This window comes from Notolepis coatsorum, assembly GCF_963971535.1.
Source record: "Notolepis coatsorum genome assembly, chromosome: 14".
NCBI lineage: Eukaryota > Metazoa > Chordata > Actinopteri > Aulopiformes > Paralepididae > Notolepis > Notolepis coatsorum.
Genome location: NC_140178.1, coordinates 2,230,481 through 2,244,840, shown reverse-complemented (window position 1 = coordinate 2,244,840; position 14,360 = coordinate 2,230,481). Strand labels below are relative to the sequence as shown.

The 14,360-nt window shown below is 51.8% G+C and overlaps 2 protein-coding genes across 3 annotated transcripts in view; both read left to right on the top strand.

Annotated features, from left to right (window-relative positions):
* Nucleotides 1-12,583, top strand: part of LOC311240108 (putative G-protein coupled receptor 146) — a 48,188-nt gene extending 35,605 nt beyond the window's left edge. The window contains exons 2-3 of one of the 2 annotated variants that reach the window (XM_084328632.1): nt 7,862-8,997; nt 12,209-12,583. In XM_084328632.1, the coding sequence (XP_084184758.1) occupies nt 7,916-8,997; nt 12,209-12,458 (1,332 nt within the window). In that variant the 5' untranslated portion in view covers nt 7,862-7,915 and the 3' untranslated portion in view covers nt 12,459-12,583. The remainder of the gene's footprint in view (nt 1-7,861; nt 8,998-12,208) is intronic. The other variant, XM_084328633.1, reaches the window with a different exon arrangement.
* LOC311239865 (putative G-protein coupled receptor 146) lies at nt 12,461-13,348 on the top strand (the record flags this gene model as incomplete). Its single annotated transcript, XM_084328311.1, has 1 exon — nt 12,461-13,348. The coding sequence occupies one exon, from the start codon at nt 12,461-12,463 to the stop codon at nt 13,346-13,348; it is 888 nt and encodes a 295-aa protein (XP_084184437.1).
* Between the last annotated feature and the right edge of the window lie 1,012 nt (nt 13,349-14,360).

The following is a 14,360-nucleotide window of genomic DNA, read 5'->3' as shown; positions in this document are numbered from 1 at the left end:
CCAGTGAATGAGTCATCTAGCGGTTGGTGTCAGAGTCAGTGCCCTGTTCACAGCACTGCCTTGATCCCAGTGCACCTGTCTCTGTCTGGGCAGGGAGGGAGGGCGGCTGAGGCCCCTAGGGAGAAACTCACTCTCTCTACAGGGAGCCTGTTCCCACAGCCCTATGTTCCCACAGCCCTATGTTCCTACAGCCCTATGTTCCTACAGCCCTATGTTCCTACAGCCCTATGTTCCCTCAGCCCTATGTTCCTACAGCCCTATGTTCCTACAGCCCTATGTTCCTACAGCCCTATGTTCCTACAGCCCTATGTTCCCACAGCCCTATGTTCCTACAGCCCTATGTTCCTACAGCCCTATGTTCCCACAGCCCTATGTTCCCTCAGCCCTATGTTCCTACAGCCCTATGTTCCCACAGCCCTATGTTCCCACAGCCCTATGTTCCCTCAGCCCTATGTTCCTACAGCCCTATGTTCCTACAGCCCTATGTTCCCACAGCCCTATGTTCCTACAGCCCTATGTTCCCTCAGCCCTATGTTCCTACAGCCCTATGTTCCTACAGCCCTATGTTCCCTCAGCCCTATGTTCCTACAGCCCTATGTTCCCACAGCCCTATGTTCCTACAGCCCTATGTTCCCTCAGCCCTATGTTCCTACAGCCCTATGTTCCTACAGCCCTATGTTCCTACAGCCCTATGTTCCTACAGCCCTATGTTCCCTCAGCCCTATGTTCCTACAGCCCTATGTTCCTACAGCCCTATGTTCCTACAGCCCTATGTTCCCTCAGCCCTATGTTCCTACAGCCCTATGTTCCTACAGCCCTATGTTCCTACAGCCCTATGTTCCTACAGCACTATGTTCCCACAGCCCTATGTTCCCTCAGCCCTATGTTCCTACAGCCCTATGTTCCTACAGCCCTATGTTCCTACAGCCCTATGTTCCTACAGCCCTATGTTCCCTCAGCCCTATGTTCCCACAGCCCTATGTTCCTACAGCCCTATGTTCCTACAGCCCTATGTTCCTACAGCCCTATGTTCCCTCAGCCCTGTAAGCATTCCCCTCTAGCTTCTGTATTCTCCTTACAGTTGGCAAGTACCTGTATGTGTGTGTCTCCTTGTGTCAGTATTTGCCTGCGGTAGTGTCCGTCTGTGTCTCCAGGCAGAGCGACTCCTCTATAGTAGTCGGGTTCTTATGTAAGTAGATGAAGGAACGCCCCCCCCCCCCCTCCCTCCCGACCCTGTTCAGACTCGCCACACAAACGTAAACACCGTCATTCCTGAATGAACGCAGGAGAACTGGAGAGCGTCTCTTGCGTAGTGTTTTGGGAGGGAGACACGGAACCAAACGTTCTTAAGATGAGATGACATGAGATATTCCTTTATTGATCCCCTTGGGGAAATATGGGCGTCATAGCGGCACGGAGAGGGGAGGGACATAAATATAAATATATAAATATAGGCAATACAATAAGACTGTAAACAATATAATTAACTATGAATATAGAAATATGAGAAAAATAAACAGTGTAAACAATATAATTAACACTGAATATAAAGATATTAGAAAAATAAACAAAGACAGTTAACACAATCTGCGCCAGAAACGAGTTGACTCGTTATTGCCCGCCATGCGTTCAGCGCCAGAAACGAGTTAACTAGTTTTTGGGATCGTTATTTTGTTTATTCGCTATATCGATTTATAATTCATAGCTGCAGCCTCTGGTATCCCCTTCAGACCCTGTCTGAGCTGGCAGACGGTCAACACCGCCCTCTACTGCCTTACGGAGCTATTGCATCTCATTGGAAATGAGCTGGTGTGTTTTAGGAGGCGATCTGAGCCGGGCGGGCGGGGTTTAAATACTCAGGCGAGCCACTTCTATACAACGATGGCATCGAACAGTAACCCCGCCCGCCCGCCCATATGTAACGGTCGGTAGTGTGGTACAGACCTCCACGAGCATTATTTGGAATTGCGATCAGATAATTGGATTATTTCTTTTGCATTACATCAGATACAAGGTAAGAACACTATATAAAAAATGTATCGTTGATCTGACATTTATTTCTACCGCGATCACAGCTATCTGTGTGTAAGTGTATGTGCTTATTATCGTTGACTGCGGTGGGGGGGGGGGGGGGGGGGGGGCGAGAGCCCCGCTACGACGGTCATTTCATGTATGCACGACGAGATTATAATAATGATAATCTAGCGTTGATTTCAGGATGATTAGATAATCAGCCCAAAAATTACAGCGTGATGACTGGATTACACTAAAATGCCTTTTTCTCGTCTTTTTCCTGGAATTACTCAAAAGCACCCAAACCATACTCTATTCAAAACGGTATAAAACGGAAATGTACGGATGAAAAAACAATCTGTTTTGGGCATGTTGACTGGAAGCAACTCACTGACAGTCGACGGCGTTATTAGACCCATAGATATAATATAAGATATATTTTAAGCACTCGCAAATGTCCCAATCTGAAACTATATCCATTGACTAAAGACCTGGCGATGAATGGGGCATCAGCGCCCCCTGCTGCTGGCGGTCAACGTGTTAATGAACAACTAGAACAGCCTGAACTTCCTCCTTCTTACCTACTCTTCATCATCTTCCTCCTCTTCTTACCCCCTCTTCCTCACTGATAGAAGCTCACGCTCTCACTTCCTCTTGATCCACATTCCATTAGGACGAATCTGCAGATGATCTGAGTTGGCATGTTCCAGTGCGGGGGAGGGGGAGGGAGGGGGGGTTACGTAACAGCGTTTTTAATGAGCCTGCCCCCCCCCCCACCCTCTTCACATTGCACGGACGTTCTCTTTGACCTTTGACCCCGAGGCCTCCCGACGTCACACAACCTCGGTCGGCGCTGAGTCTTCGCCAGGGGCCTGCGTTACATTTCACTCTCTATAAATCTACACATTCCACCCCCCTCTCACCCCCCCCCCCCCCCCCCACGTGGAGGTAACCTGAACAGAAGGAGGCCATGCTTCAGAGCAGAGAACAGTGGGAATCAGAGCAGAGTCTAAAGAGAGCGGCGCTCGTAAAGAACGGACGCTTGACCATGTGAACGACACGAGGTCAACTCTCCACAGGAGGGAGTGAGGGAGAGAGGGGGGGGAGAGGGGGAGAGAGAGACAGAGAGAGAGAGAGAGAGAGAGAGAGAGAGAGAGAGAGAGAGAGAGAGAGAGAGAGAGAGAGAGAGAGAGAGAGAGAGAGAGAGAGAGAGAGAGAGACATAAAGTGAGAGAGAGAGAGACCTAAAGTGAGAGAGAGACAGACATAAAGTGAGAGAGAGAGACATACAGTGAGAGAGAGAGATACATAAAGTGAGAGAGAGAGACATACAGTGAGAGAGAGAGACCTAAAGTGAGAGAGAGCATGGTGACTGACAACAACTAAAAAGAACCTTGACAAAATACAGACTGAGTGAGCACAGCCTCGCTGTTGAAAAGGGAAGGCACAGGAAAACCTGGCTCCCTGCAGAGCAAAGGCTGTGCTGTCATTGCATCCTCAGTGAGCCTGAAACTGAGTGGCACTTCCTCACCAAATGTGAAAAATATAAATATATTAGAGAAACGCATTTTTTTTTTTTTTTATTATTGATCTTTTTCCCACTCCATTTTCCTCCGATTTTCTCCCATCCCAATGTTAGTCGTATGCCAATTCCCAATCCCTTCCTGGTCGCTGCGCACTTACCCCCCACAGTCAGATCATCTGGGAGAGTGGAGGCTACCACATGCTTCCTCCGACACACGTCCAGCCAATCACCGCTTCTTTTCACCTGGCAGCGCGGACTCTCATCGAGAGGGCGTAGCGTGTGGGAGGATCACTATCCCCCTTAGATCCTATCCGCGCTTAGCAGGCGCCCCGACCGAACTGTAGGAGTCGCTGTTTACAACGACCCGGACCCACCCCGCCAGCTTCTCCCACCCTCTAATACTGCCAATTGTATTAGTGTGAGCGGCCAGCCAAGCTGGTGACAACCCCGGAGCTGTGAGCTGGATTCGAACAGGCGAATCCAGCTCACAGCTCCGGGGTAGAGAAACGCATTTAAAAAAATTTGAATTAATAACAAAAGGCTTTCTCGCACTACCAGATACAGAAAAACTACCAGTCCTACTAGGGGAGGACTCAACAAGCTGTGAGCTAGCAGCAGCCTATGTTGCTGCCTGCCACAGACTGAGGGACAGTGAGTGACAGTCACCTGACATGTTTACGCCGTAATACTTGATGTTTTATTTTACGATGATATTTTGTATGTACTTATATCTGTTTGTAATCCATGTTTATGTTTAATATTGCTTTGGCAACATGTAGAAGTACGTCATGCCAATAAAGCCATTTGAATTGCATTGAATTGACATACAGTGAGGGAGAGAGAGGGGGGGAGAGAGAGAGAGAGAGAGAGAGACATAAAGTGAGAGAGAGAGACCTAAAGTGAGAGAGACAGACATAAAGTGAGAGAGAGAGAGAGACATACAGTGAGAGAGAGAGAGATACATAAAGAGAGAGAGAGACATACAGTGAGAGAGAGAGAGAGAGAGAGAGAGAGAGAGACAGACAGAAGTCTGCTGGGGGCGTCAGACAAATGCAGTTTTGTATTATTCTTCCAGAAGAACCTCGGCTGCCTCTGTCCTGGAACACACTGTGAGAGAGGGAGGGGTTGGTGTTCAGAGAGGGGGAGGGGTTGGTGTTCAGAGAGGGGGAGGGGTTGGTGTTCAGAGAGGGGGAGGGGTTGGTGTTCAGAGAGGGAGGGGTTGGTGTTCAGAGAGGGAGGGGTTGGTGTTCAGAGAGGGAGGGGTTGGTGTTCAGAGAGGGGGGGGTTGGTGTTCAGAGAGGGAGGAGGGGTTGGTGTTCAGAGAGAGGGAGGGGTTGGTGTTCAGAGAGGGGGAGGGGTTGGTGTTCAGAGAGGGGGAGGGGTTGGTGTTCAGAGAGGGAGGGGTTGGTGTTCAGAGAGGGGGAGGGGTTGGTGTTCAGAGAGGGAGGGGTCGGTGTTCAGAGAGGGAGGGGTTGGTGTTCAGAGGGGGAGGGGTTGGTGTTCAGAGAGGGAGGGGTTGGTGTTCAGAGAGGGAGGGGTTGGTGTTCAGAGGGGGAGGGGTTGGTGTTCAGAGAGGGGGAGGGGTTGGTGTTCAGAGAGGGAGGGGTTGGTGTTCAGAGAGGGGGAGGGGTTGGTGTTCAGAGAGGGGGAGGGGTTGGTGTTCAGAGAGGGGGGGGTTGGTGTTCAGAGAGGGAGGGGTCGGTGTTCAGAGAGGGAGGGGTCGGTGTTCAGAGAGGGAGGGGTTGGTGTTCAGAGAGGGGGAGGGGTTGGTGTTCAGAGGGGGAGGGGTTGGTGTTCAGAGAGGGAGGGGTTGCCTGTACGTTAATGCCAAGCAAGCAGTGCAAAAATGCTTCCGCATTCGTCACCGCACGCTAGTGCGGTAAAGCGCCCTTCTTTTCAGACAAATGCTACCGTGCGTGCACCGGCGGCGGCGTGCTCGCTCAGGTGCGTGCGTGCGCCGGCGTGCTCGCGCGAGGTGCCCGCGCATGCGCATGAGATCCCGCCTTGAGCGGAGCTCAATATATATAAGTCACCGCCCCTTATTCAGTATCTACCAATAGCTCAATTGGCAAGGACACATGGCTGTGGATCCTATGGCTTGTTTGCTGGCGAGTTCGAATCCCATCGAAAATATTTTTTAACGTGATTTTTTTTAACGTGTATTATTTCGCCGGTTAAGGTTATTTCGCCGGTTAAGGTTAGGCATGGTTAAGGTTAAGGTTAAGGTTAGGCATTGTTTCGGAGTTGGTTAAGGTTAGAACGGTTAAGTTTAGGCGCTGTTAAGGAGCTGGTTAAGGTTAGAGTTTGTCAAAGAGAATGGCAATATAATTTCTATGGTTAAGGTTAGGCATGGTTTCGGAGTTGGTTAAGGTTAGAACGGTTAAGTTTAGGCGTTGTTAAGGAGCTGGTTAAGGTTAGAGTTTGTCAAAGAGAATGGCAATAGACAGCCTATTTCCGCGCGACCTGGGCGCTGGGCGGCGGAAAATGAAAGGCGCATTACTGCATGCCACTACGATAAATTTTTGCACTGCTTGCTTGGCATAAAGCTACACGCGGAGGGGTTGGTGTTCAGAGAGGGAGGGGTTGGTGTTCAGAGAGGGAGGGGTTGCTCCCCTGCACAGCGGGAAAATAGGGACGTAAAACGAAGATGATGATGATGATGATGATGATGATGAGAGAATTAAGTGTAAACAATAGAATCAACTCTGAATATAAAAATGTGTGCTGTCAGGCGATTAAACAATTTATCTAATTAATTACAGGATTTGTAATGAACTAATCTAATTAATCGCATTTTAATTGCATAACCATTTTAGGCCTCCTGATATTATATAATCATATGTGTCCGGATGGCAGAATTCAGTAATGTAGTTTTTTTTCTTTTTTACTGTTTAATCATCTTCCCTTTATTTATTTGCTTAGATTTTTCAGGTCTGGTCAATTTTAGCATGGCGTTATTCACAGTAAAAAAAAATTAATAATAATAATTGAATTGATATTCTCATTTGGTTCATTACAATTTACTTAAGCCTAGTAACAGACACAGTATTTCTGACACTGGGAATACATTCCCTGAGATCCATCGATGTCCCTAGAATCAGATACCAAGAACATGCAAATGGACCATATTAAAAAAAAATTGTAAATGTTTATTCTACGTTCTTATGGAATGAATGAGATTTAAAAAAAAAAAAAAAATTGTTAATTTTCATAACGTGATAATTTGCAGTGTAATTAATAATTAATCTAATTAACGCGATAAACTGACAGCCCTAATAAAAAATATGAGAAGAATTGTGTAAACAAAGGTGCAGATGTGGGTCTGTACGTCCTATCGGTTATAGTATGTTACAATAACTATAGGCAATAAAGAATTATGATATTTGTCATATTGAACCACATGGCAATGTAGTGTAATGATGTCAAATGAAACACATTGTGAGAAGTTTGAGTTAATATGTGTTAGTTGTTAATATGTGTTATGAATGTAGACACACTATAATGTGCCACGACCACGATACCATAATTTTATCACAACGTCGTGATCCGCCATACACGACGATAACATTGAATTATCGCCACTTATGGATCGGGTTGGGCATCGTTTGGATTTGACCAATTCCGATTCTCCGTTTCGATTCCTGTTCTAAATAGATTCTCCGTTCCGATTCTTTGAGGTGCAAAGGTCAAAACGGGTCACAGCTTATTTCGCAGGAGAAAAAAATTTATTTGAAAAATCCTTTATTTTTTTCCATACTATTCACATTGTCAGTTGACTTGATACAGTTTAATTTGGTTGCTGTAACTGTAACTAGGGTATTAATTAACAAATTAATAAAAAAAAAATGCAAACATCTTCTTAACACTTTCAGTGCCACCAGGGGCGCACGACTTAGTGCTTGAATGCCACCATCGGCGCCAATGTTAACGTTAATATCGCCTAATCTATGTTTTAAATTATGGCTATGTGTCTAATCTGCCCGTCGCTTATCAAAGAATCATTTTCCAGTCAGTGCTGTCGAGGCAGATTGGTTTTTTATCGCTTCATTTCCGTTTGAGAGCATTTTGAAAAGCACCCGTTTTGAGGTGAAAAACAGCCCATTCTGTGATAATCGCCTTTTACTGGAATATTCCAGAACGTTGATATTTGTCGGCCTATTTATGAATCGTTTTCAAATAAACGCTAGATGATCAATAGTATACGGAACCGTAAGTTAGGTTCTCGGTGCCCAACCCTACTTATGGATCAGGTTATTGGGTCTTAACGCAGCGACGCAGGCTGCTGTAACTAACTAACCCGTGTCTCTCTCTCTCTCCTCCACAGTGAGACCCGCAGCGAGAGGTGCGTATATACCCCCCGCCCCCGCAGGACCCAGCGATGTGGAGCTGCATGGTCTCCAACGAGACGTCGGGCCCCGGCGGCGGCGGCGGCGTCGACCAGCAGCGGCTGTGCCAGGACCTGGGCCTCATCCTCTCCGTCCTCTCCCTCGTCTACCTGCTGGTCTGCCTGCCCGTGGGCCTCTGCCTCAACGCCCTGCTGGTGGCGGTCAACCTCTCCGACAAGGCGTCCATGACCATGCCCGACGTCTACTTCGTCAACATGGCCATCGCCGGCCTGGTGCTGAACCTGGTGGCCCCCGCGGAGCTCCTGGGGCCCGGCTTCACGCGCTGGCCCCTGTGGCGGTACGACGACGAGGTGTACATCACGCTGCTCATCCTGTTCAACGTCTCGTCGCTGGTGCTGATGTACTCGGCCGCGCTGCTCAGCCTGGACTACTACATCGAGCGCGCGCTGCCGCGCACCTACATGTCCAGCGTCTACAACACGCGCCACGTGTGCGGCTTCATCTGGGGCGGCGCCGTGCTCACCAGCTTCTCCTCGCTGCTCTTCTACGTGTGCAACCACGTGAGCACGCGCCTGGTGGAGTGCTCCAAGATGCAGAACAAGCAGGCGGCCGACGCCATCATGCTGCTGATCGGCTACGCGGTGCCGGCGCTCGCCGTCCTCTACGCCTTCGCGCTCATCCTGCGCATCCGCAAGGAGCGCCCCACGCCGCTGGACCAGGACTCGTCCTCGGCCCGCCTGGACCCCTCCGTGCACCGCCTGCTGCTGGCCTCCGTCGGCGTCCAGTTCCTGCTGTGGACGCCGTACTACGCCACCCTGCTGGTGCACACGGTGGCCGGGGGGGCGCCCGGGGGCGGCGGTGGCCACGGCAACGGCAACAACAGCAACAACAAGCACCGCCTCCCCGCGTACTACTTCCTGCGCTGCGTGGCGGAGCTGTTGGCGTTCTCCAGCAGCTTCGCCATGCCGCTCATGTACCGGCACATGAACAGGAACTTCCCCCACAAGCTCCAGCGGCTGCTGAAGAGGCTGCGCTGCGGCGGGGGGGGCGGGGGTGGGCGCTCCTCCTGCCCCCACGAACGCTCCTCGTCCTCCTCGGCACAGCAGGTGGTGACGTGAGGACCCCCTCCCCCCCCCAGACACACACACACACACACGACCCCCCTAACCCACCCCTAACATCAACAGAGCCCTCTCACAGTGAGCTGCGGTGTTCCACAAGGAAGCATACTAGGGCCGCTACTGTTCCTAATTCATGCAAAAGACATGTCATCAGCTTGTGACTGCAACTTGTTCCTGTTGGCGGACGACTCAGCCCTGCTGGTCTCTTGACAGGGACAAGTTGCAGGTTGAAAAAGACATCGACACACCCTCCCCCCCCCCCCCCCCCCCCCTCTCGCCTCCTCAACTGCACTTATCCCCCGGCCCAGTCGCCCGGCCCGGCTCCCCCACGGAATCCTCGGGTCGCCCGCCCCGTCCGCCAGAACCTGATCAGAACTCGGGGGGGGGGGAGGGGACCCGGGTTTCTACACGGAGGACAAACGGAGCGGAAACCACTAAGTGCTTGTTGTTATTTTGTCACAGGGAGCGAAGAAACCCGAGACACTTAATCACTGAACTGTGGGCGGAGAGAATTCTTCCTCCTTTTGTGTTTTTTTAGAGTTTAAGAGCCCCTACTTAAACACACAGGGTTGTTGCTGCTCACTGCTGTGACCACAAGGCTCACACACACACACACACACACACACACACACACACACACACACACACACACACACACACAGACAAACACACAGACACACTTAAACTGAGGAGAACAATGTTATAGGCCTAATTATCGTGGTCCATAATTCTTTACAATGCTCTATTAGTTTAAAAGGCATATTTAAATGTTCCATGCCACAGTATAATACACTTAAAGTAGAAGCTGGAATGTGTCGGTTCGGTTCTCATCATCACACTCTCGGTTTCAAATCACACGAATAACACGCTCGGAAAAAAGCTCATTATTCAGGGTTTCAGACATAACCGGTGTACCTCTCGTTGGGTGAAATCGTAATGGCCCGCTTACCCCCCTACGCAGTTTGAAAAACGACCCCGTCGTTCACTGTGTTGATGACAGCAGTGGCCCGGGGGGCCAAAGTATGTGACTCTTTCCCTTTTTTTTTTTTTTTTTTTTGCTATATTTATGCTTCTGTGAGAGGTTTGCATGTGGAGGCTTGTGTCATGTGACCGGAGGTGGAAGAAGAGGCCTCGTGTCGTCGTGGAAACCCGGCTTCCAGGCTTCCGTTCTGAGAACGCCAGGCCTGTTCTGATCCGTCCTCTCCTCGCGGTCCTGGTCGGACCTCAGACCCTCGCTCGGTGGTCGTCGGGAGGGAAGGAAGGAGACGGGTCAGACAGACGAGGCTCACAGGCGTCTGAAAGGCTGGCCTGGCGAGCACTTCGCAAAACAAGGTTTCATGCAGAAGCGTAATTATTACCATTTCTTTTAGAGACGTGAGACTGTGATCACATCGTGAAACACGTCGCCTGTGCCTTTTTTTTCTATCGCTGTCGCCGAATCGCCTACCTTCTTACCTCGCGTTTTTTTTTGTTGCTTTTTTCGGACGCTCTCTTTAGTTGCAGAGCTCACCCTCTCGTCAACGGACCAATCAAATCAACGAGGGGGAGGGATTACAAATCTGAGGTATCCGAGAGAGAAATTGACGGCGAAAAACAAACCAATCGATAACGGAGGAGAAGCTAAATTATTTTGGTGGGTTTTTCCCGACGAACCTGGTTTTTATTGTACGAGCAGGTCTCGCCTACGACCGAGAGATGAACAGCAACGCCCAGAGGGCTGTGAGCAGTAACTTACGTAGCGTTAGCTGAGGCAGCAGCAACGGTAATCAGTGGCTCGCTGCGCCCTGTGCACTTTAGATTCTCTACACACCACCGCGCCTCGCGCTTTGAGCGCAAGAAAAAGGTGTCCGGTGTGATCGCACAGCCTAGATGTCGCGGATTCACAGCCTAGATGTGGCAGATTCACACACAGCACAGCTCTGTAGCTTTGTATCCGCGCTGGAGAACCGTGGGGTGGAATATAGTTCTTCTTCGTCTCTCCTCATCCTGCAAGATGATCAGATCTTCCTCTGAAGAGGGTCACTGTGGCCGCGACCACGTGAACAGATGCCAGGCGGACCTCCTCCGATACTCTCGGCACCCAGAACTCTAGTTTATCGGATCACAACGGAGATGACGTCCGATCTCTTTTAGATCGTCGGTGTGTCTCGGCGGTCAATGGACTGCATTTATATATAACGGCTTTTATCCAAAGTGCTTTTACAACCCGAGGTGCCGACCTGCCTCATCGGGAGCAGTTAGGGGGTTAAGAAGCGTCTCGCTCAAGGACACTTCGGCTCGTTGCCTGCCCCTGGAGCAACCTCCTGATTACCAGACGAGCGCTCTCTAACCTCCCACTTGTTGACCCCCCCGCCCCCCCACCGGCAGTATATTTACAGTATTGGACACAGACGCGCTCGGCTTTCAGTGGCTTTTTTTTTTTATTTTTATTGAGATGCAGAGACATCTTACTGTCGCTCACAGCTCTGTGGGGGGAGAGGGGTTTGTCTCTCGGGGGGGAAACCCAGCGGAGCGGTAATTACAACCAGGCTCGTCTTTGGGCTGGAGGCCATAAACATCACGGGACAGACAGGCCCACCTGCGCCTCCAAGACGACCCTCGCTCCTCGCCGGGGGAAGACGACTGTCGCTCCTCGCCGGGGAAGAAGCCTGGTCCTGTCGTCGGGCACTCGGCTCGAAAGATGCAGACTCTAAATGGATGCAGACACCGCAGACGCAGAGTGGACCCACCGAGACCAGAATCGCCCCGATAAACAAACACAGATGTCAAACGGCGAACGGCGGGGCGGTAGCCTGCGAGAGAAGCGGTAGCTTCGCGTCACACTCTTGTCAAACGGAGCGGTTCGGTCCATAACTCTCACTTAGACCTTGTTTTTGTTACAGTAGTTAGGCTGCGTTCACACACTGCTGACTTTGTTTTGTTTGGCTGTTCACATTATTTCGTTTGAATGTGGCCCAATGTCAGATTCCAGTGTGAACTGACCCGCATGCGCAAATGAACAATAAAGAAGATGTAAAATCGTGACAAATGTCTAGAGAGTAGAGGGGTGTAAAGGTACCGACGCTAGATGATCAATAGTATACGGAACCGTAAGTTAGGTTCTCGGTGCCCAACCCTACTTATGGATCAGGTTATTGGGTCTTAACGCAGCGACGCAGGCTGCTGTAACTAACTAACCCGTGTCTCTCTCTCTCTCCTCCACAGTGAGACCCGCAGCGAGAGGTGCGTATATACCCCCCGCCCCCGCAGGACCCAGCGATGTGGAGCTGCATGGTCTCCAACGAGACGTCGGGCCCCGGCGGCGGCGGCGGCGTCGACCAGCAGCGGCTGTGCCAGGACCTGGGCCTCATCCTCTCCGTCCTCTCCCTCGTCTACCTGCTGGTCTGCCTGCCCGTGGGCCTCTGCCTCAACGCCCTGCTGGTGGCGGTCAACCTCTCCGACAAGGCGTCCATGACCATGCCCGACGTCTACTTCGTCAACATGGCCATCGCCGGCCTGGTGCTGAACCTGGTGGCCCCCGCGGAGCTCCTGGGGCCCGGCTTCACGCGCTGGCCCCTGTGGCGGTACGACGACGAGGTGTACATCACGCTGCTCATCCTGTTCAACGTCTCGTCGCTGGTGCTGATGTACTCGGCCGCGCTGCTCAGCCTGGACTACTACATCGAGCGCGCGCTGCCGCGCACCTACATGTCCAGCGTCTACAACACGCGCCACGTGTGCGGCTTCATCTGGGGCGGCGCCGTGCTCACCAGCTTCTCCTCGCTGCTCTTCTACGTGTGCAACCACGTGAGCACGCGCCTGGTGGAGTGCTCCAAGATGCAGAACAAGCAGGCGGCCGACGCCATCATGCTGCTGATCGGCTACGCGGTGCCGGCGCTCGCCGTGCTCTACGCCTTCGCGCTCATCCTGCGCATCCGCAAGGAGCGCCCCACGCCGCTGGACCAGGACTCGTCGTCGGCCCGCCTGGACCCCTCCGTGCACCGCCTGCTGCTGGCCTCCGTCGGCGTCCAGTTCCTGCTGTGGACGCCGTACTACGCCACCCTGCTGGTGCACACGGTGGCCGGGGGGGCGCCCGGGGGCGGCGGAGGCCACGGCAACGGCAACAACAGCAACAACAAGCACCGCCTCCCCGCGTACTACTTCCTGCGCTGCGTGGCGGAGCTGTTGGCGTTCTCGAGCAGCTTCGCCATGCCGCTCATGTACCGGCAGATGAACAGGAACTTCCCCCACAAGCTCCGGCGGCTGCTGAAGAGGCTGCGCTGCGGCGGCGGGGGCGGGGGCGGGCGCTCCTCCTGCCCCCACGAACGCTCCTCCTCCTCCTCGGCACAGCAGGTGGTGACGTGAGGACCCCCTCCCCCCCCAGACACACACACACACACACGACCCCTAACCCACCCCCCCTAACATCAACAGAGCCCTCTCACAGTGAGCTGCGGTGTTCCACAAGGAAGCGTACTAGGGCCGCTACTGTTCCTAATTTATGCAAAAGACATGTCATCAGCTTGTGACTGCAACTTGTTCCTGTTGGCGGACGACTCAGCCCTGCTGGTCTCTTGACAGGGACAAGTTGCAGGTTGAAAAAGACATCGACAGACCCTCCCTCCCCCCCCCCTCCCCCCCCCTCCTCAACTGCACTTATCCCCCGGCCCAGTCGCCCGGCCCGGCTCCCCCACGGAATCCTCGGGTCGCCCCCGCCCCGTCCGCCAGAACCTGATCAGAACTCGGGGGGGGGGGGGGACCGGGTTTCTACACGGAGGACAAACGGAGCGGAAACCACTAAGTGCTTGTTGTTATTTTGTCACAGGGAGCGAAGAAACCCGAGACACTTAATCACTGAACTGTGGGCGGAGAGAATTCTTCCTCCTTTTGTGTTTTTTTAGAGTTTAAGAGCCCCTACTTAAACACACAGGGTTGTTGCTGTGACCACAAGGCTCTCACACACACACACACACACACACACACACACACACACACACACACACACACACACACACACACACACACACACACACAACACACAGACACACTTAAACTGAGGAGAACAATGTTATAGGCCTAATTATCGTGGTCCATAATTCTTTACAATGCTCTATTAGTTTAAAAGGCATATTTAAATGTTCCATGCCACAGTATAATACACTTAAAGTAGAAGCTGGAATGTGGCGGTTCGGTTCTCATCATCACACTCTCGGTTTCAAATCACACGAATAACACGCTCGGAGAAAAGCTCATTATTCAGGGTTTCAGACATAACCGGTGTACCTCTCGTTGGGTGAAGTCGTAACGGCCCGCTCACCCCCCTACGCAGTTTGAAAAACGACCCCGTCGTTCACTGTGTCGACAGCAGTGGCCCCGG